This window comes from Gavialis gangeticus, unplaced genomic scaffold (assembly GCF_001723915.1).
Source record: "Gavialis gangeticus isolate Ggan-Ray unplaced genomic scaffold, GavGan_comp1, whole genome shotgun sequence".
In the NCBI taxonomy this organism is placed as follows: Eukaryota; Metazoa; Chordata; order Crocodylia; family Gavialidae; genus Gavialis; species Gavialis gangeticus.
The window spans coordinates 5,684,890-5,690,478 of record NW_017728980.1 but is presented as its reverse complement, the minus strand read 5'-3'; the positions used below and the strand labels follow the sequence as shown (position 1 = coordinate 5,690,478).

The window sequence follows — 5,589 nt, the reverse complement described above, 5'->3', positions numbered from 1 at the left end:
TCGGTTGCATTCCTTTCAGCTAGAGGAGACTGAACCCTGTGGATCCTGAGATCCTTGCTGCTATATTTCCACATAGCTGTTTATCATTTGTGTGTTGTCCTGAGACTTGTCAACTGCACTTATCACAAGGATTTTGGCTAAGCTTCCTTTTCTGTCTGAAGAAGGGATTTAGCATTAAATGAGCTTTCACGTCTCAAGTCTTGAGCAAGGTAATAAGCAAGAGTGAATCTATAGCAACTCACCCTTTGGGTAACTTGGCAACTGTTGAGGCATGGTGATCCAATGTGTGGGATGTGGAGGCAGGAATAGCCCGTGGCAGTGTTGTGCCTGCAGGAGCCAGCAGGCAGCCTTTATGCTGAACAATGAGGGGTTTTTCAGTATCATGTCACTTTTCAGGAATGATAAGCAGGCTGTTTGCAGTGGCTACTGGTATTTCTGTTTGTATCTTGCTGCCTATGGAACCAGTGGCTGTCTCTGGACTATTACAGCTACTCAGATTAGGGGAACCTGGAAGTTGCTGTGTCTTCCCACATATAACACACCCCAGAATAAAATATGCCCCTTCATTTTAAAAGACAGAATGAAGAGAAAAAGATTGTTCCTTGTAGAAGGTAACTGAGTAGCCTGCTTATTGTTGTGCTCCTGTGTCATCTGCAGATTTTACTTTCGTTTTTGCCTGGTAAGTGGCAGAAATTGCTCTAAATGTGTTTCTCACATATAATGCACGCTGCCACTTCTAGCAGCTTGTTTGCAGGGGGGAAAATTGCATGCTGTATGTGAGAACATATGGTACTTTGATTCCATTGTCTGGTTGGTGTCTTGTCTTTTGAAGGTTGACCCCATGCTTACTCCAGAGGAGCGGCATCTGAGCAAGATGCAGAACCATGGCTATGAGAACCCGACTTACAAATACTTGGAGCAGATGCAGATTTAAAGGATGTGAAGATGCAGCAGCCCTGACTGGAAGAGGGGCAGGGCAGAAAGGGCCAAAATGGTCCAGTGTTTTGGATCAACTACTGACCAACAGTTGCTTCAAGAGGACTTCATCTTACATTCAAAACTCCTGGATCATTAAGACTATAATTACTACTGTAGAGTTGCAATTTCCATTCTTTTAAATGGGTGAAGAAATGATAATATAACAATATGATGATATATAAATCTTTAAATGGGGGAAAAATGGATCTATTGCAGATATTTGACTGAGATGTAGTTTTTCTTTTTTTTTTAAAAAAAATACTCTGAAAATCCCAGTTTTGTTGTACCGTCATCTGATACGAGCTCTATATATATAATGGGAGATGTTGATTTTTATTTCTGATAGATCCCTTGTATATTGAAGGCCTTTGTACCAACCCACATTGTATAAAGGAGGCACTTGTGGCTCTTCAGTCATTCTGGCTTTTATATATAAAGCAGTATTCCTTTTTTCTTTTTTTTTTTTTTTTAAACTGAATTTTGCTGGAAGTTGCAAAGAGATTAAATAGGGTTCAGAGCAGTAAAAGTGTGATTAAGGGGGAAAAAGCTTTATGAAGAATCCCCAGATGCCAGTGCTCTGTGCCCACCCCTGCATCACAGTTCCTAGGATCCTAGACTCCCTAGCAGCTGAGTTACAAAGCTATTGCCATCTCCATTAATAAGCACCCGAGTGGAGTGTTAGGATGTGGCTTGTGCGTTCTGGGGTCTGCACATTCCCCTTCTAAATCTAGTCCTTGGTACTGAATTTTAAATCCCTCCACCAGAGGATCTAACCAGCCTCCTTCAGTGCTCACCAGCCCCTCTTGCCACTATCTGTAACGTTCCCCAGCTCCCTCCTCCCCACCGCCAACATGGTAAGTAGGCTGTAGATGCTGGTTTTGGAGCCTTGTAGTCTCTCTCCAGTGATATTGGGCCATCTCTCGAATTTTATTCCCAGGCCTAGAAGAATGACTGGTGCAATACTCAGCATTGGGGAACAAAAGTACATGGAGTTCACTCTAAATAGGGGGGAGAATAGGAAAGGGATACTGCCTATTCGACCAAAAACTGTAGAGAGCAAGGGGGTGTTTTCCAGTCACCATCATGTCTTTGTAGCGCTTGTATAATTGGTGTTAATGCTCACAGCTTTTTTTCTTCAATCTGGAGGTTCTGGTAACCTGTGGTGTATTTTTTTTTTTCTTCTTTTTTTTTTTCCTGTGACTTTCTTTTCTTTCCCCCTTCCATGTCTCTTCCCACTATGCACAGATTTACCTGCAAACTCCTTAATGTGGTCTGTGGGGAATGTACAAAGTTAAACACATCAATAAACACGTTAACTTCCAGAATGGTTCCTCTCTTTACTGCTGGGCCCACTTGGGCTTCCTCTGTGCCCTTTGTGAGCCATGGGGCCTGTTTTCTCCTTTTCCCTAATGCATCTTCAGCTCTGAATCCTCATCCCCATCCTCTTCCAAGGACTAGAGTTCAGAGCTCTTCCTAGTTGCTTGTTGTAGAGGATTGTTCCTCTCTAGCCAAAGCTTTCTGCAGTATTTCCAGGCCCTGTCAACACTTGCGGAGAGGAGGAGATGAGAGAGAACCAGCAACTGGGGCTTTGTATAGCCAGCTGTTCAACATGACCAGGTGCTCAGTCCCTGAGCCACAGCTATTCATAGGCTGGTGACTTCCAGAGAGGCATTGCAACCAGTTTTGAAATGCCAAAATCACTGTGGATGGAGGCAGACTGGCATGGTCCCTCAAAAGGAACCATGCCAGAGCTGCACAGCTAAAGCAAATCATTCTGGTTGTCTGGGCACCCACCCACCATTTCTAGCTAGCAGAATTTTAAAATGCAATGATTTGGCTTTGTGTTGCATGCACTAGTGTGGTCAAATCAAGGGAGCCTTCAGTCATGGGGACCCTTCAATCTGCAATATTTTAGGAAAGGAAACAAATTGATAGGCATTCTAAATTTGTCTTTCCAAAATAGTTAAAACTAATGACCTACAGAGCTAACAGCTGTCCTTGTCCTTCCCTCTGAATGGTGACTTCAAGCATGAATTCTCCCTCTCCTCCATCATGCTGAAATAACTGGAGTTGTTGCCTTTTGCATTTTATTTCCAAGGCTAAGACGCAGGATGGCCGAGAGTTATTGCAGCGCGCCAGCATCCAACAGGTACTGTGGAGCAAAGGTAGGCGAGAGGTAAAGTAAAAAGTAAAACCACACGAGAAATGTGATTGTGTACAACTTGCCCAGCCTTGGATGTGCACTCTTCAGTCTACTGGAACTGCCACATTCTGGGTAAATTATTCAGTGCCTGCAGGAAAGAACAGATGGTGTCCTAGAAAGCCTTCTCTTGGCTTGTCACAACTACTTGGGAAGGAGTTTGATTAACAGAAGTTCATTTAAATGACATTACAGCAAACCTAAAACCCTGCCTTTCGTTTTCTGGGGAGAGGACCTGCACCTCCACTGTTAATTTCAGATCAGAGAGGCATTCTGGGTCCTAATTTGGGAGTTCAGGCTTAATCTGATTAGAATGCTAAAGCAAATACATTGGACCTAAGTCTGAATGAATGTCTTAATGCTCAAGTGCTCAAAAAACAGTGGGCTGAAATGGATTTAAACTTCGGGATCGGAAAACACTTGTGTATATTTTTGTTTGTTTTGAAGATCTATATTAAAAATCTACTATTGATCCAGGCATCAGCCAGCCACAGACTCTGACCTTGGTGGTAATGGAGTATTAAGACCGTTCTCTTGGGGAGACTAGTCTGTGGGTTAAGGAGAATGGGCTTTTTCAATGCTTCAGACTGCACAAAACACAAGAAAGCAGTTTTGTACTGGTCATTTTGGGGGGTGGGGAGGGAGCAGAAGAGTTTGGTCTGATCCAGTTCCAGCCTGAGGGGTTTGACACCCATTCCTGACCAGCACTAGGGGACATGACAGCTGGCCTGATCAATTTAGATGTACACATTCTGAAAGCCTCTACTTGCTTGCGTGGCCAAGAGAGTTTCCATTTCCAGATAAGTAGCTTTCAGAAGTTAAACAGATATGATGATTGCATGCGCTTCCCCTTCCTCTAATATTTTTATTTCTGCTTAGGCATGTATATCACAATGCCCACGTGCTACAAATATGACTTGACTTTACTAAGTACCTATGAAGAGGTTGCTATCAGCAAGGTGTATGGCTCTCATCCTCCTGCCTGCATCTTTTTTTTCCCCCCTCTCTTTTTGTTCTTTGTGGCAGGCAGTGCTGCTTATTGCAGGTGTACACGAGGCTTGATGCAATGGGGCCCTGATCACGATCAACGGCTTTGGATTAGGTTTGTAATCACTGCAGTTGCTGATCCTAATTTGGCTAGGCTGGGCTGCCTCTTAAAATTCAAATTGAGAGTAAGAATGCAACTAACCCCACCAAATCCTTTGTTTAAACACTGGGCGGGGAGGCTTGGGAAACCAGATGAGACGCTCCTGATTCCTCAGTGCCTTTATCAGGGAGGGAAGCAGAGGATTGTGTGTCACTGATTTTACTATATCAGTTCTCTGGCGCATCTATTCTTCTGGTTAGTCCAGCTGCCAGAAATTAATAGCTATAGGCACCATTCCCATGTGCATACTTGCATGTTCTCTGTATTCAATTCCAGCACAGCTGTATGACCTACTGAGAAACGCACATTTTCTCTGTAAAACTTCCCAGTGGTTTTAGGATCCCTCCGTGTCTGTATGGGAACAGACCAGCCTGGACTCCTGCCTGATGCACCTGGGTCATTGTAGCTCTGCCTTGTTGTTGGAGTCTAGCTGACGTCCTCTACCCTGTCACTTGATTTATTTGACTGATGACTGCAGCTGGGTTGCATTTCCATTTTGCTGGTGCCAGTGCAGTTAAGCCATTGTGTTACAGACAAAGTGTTCTCTGCATGTGCAATCCTACAGGGCATCATCCCACAGGAAGCATTTTGTTCATTTGTTTCCTTTCCCATTTCAGTTATTTGCATTAAGCAACTAGCACTCATACTTCAGGGGTTAGATTTTCCTCTGGATCTGAGTGTGTGTGCGCATGGAATGGGCTACAGTGACTGTTAAAGCAGGGATAGACCCCTCTTGTTGGACCACTGTATCAGCCCCTGGGTACATTGGGTCACTAGTGCAGACCAGAGCATGTTACTGTACCCTCAGACAAGTGATTCTCCCATTATGCAGTCCTTTCCAGTGAGCGCTGATGAATTTGAAGGCAACGATGAAGAGAGCAGCTGTGTAGCATCATATTGTAAGGAACACATTTCTATGGTTGGGCTGGTCCAGGCCTCGCTTTCCCCCCATATTGGTACCATACAACCCAGTGTTAAAATCAAATGATACGGTATTTTCTGCAGGCAGGAGCACAACGGTCCCTCAACATTGTTGACATGCTTGTAGTGTTTGTATGTACTGACTACAGGCAGCAAAGCCACATGCTTTGCTTTCAATCCTTTGGCAGCAAGCTGGTTGCTGCTGGTGCCCTGGCCTACAAGAACCTCTGAGCTTCCCATCTAACCTCTTAGTCTGCAGAGCAGGCATAAGCCAGTACTTGGCATCAGCCTCTTGCCTGTGGCAGTGACTGCAATGGCACAAATTCAGTATTTAGGATTTCAT

At 44.2% G+C, this 5,589-nt stretch overlaps 1 protein-coding gene across 6 annotated transcripts in view; it reads left to right on the top strand.

Moving 5' to 3' along the window:
* The window catches only part of APLP2 (amyloid beta precursor like protein 2), a 101,138-nt gene extending 98,838 nt beyond the window's left edge, over positions 1-2,300 (top strand). For 5 of the 6 annotated variants that reach the window (XM_019509305.1, XM_019509297.1, XM_019509274.1 and 2 more), the window contains one exon: positions 833-2,300. In XM_019509305.1, the coding sequence (XP_019364850.1) occupies positions 833-934 (102 nt within the window). In that variant the 3' untranslated portion in view covers positions 935-2,300. Of the gene's footprint in view, positions 1-815 lie in introns of all 6 variants that reach the window. The other variant, XM_019509289.1, reaches the window with a different exon arrangement.
* Positions 2,301-5,589: the final 3,289 nt, after the last annotated feature.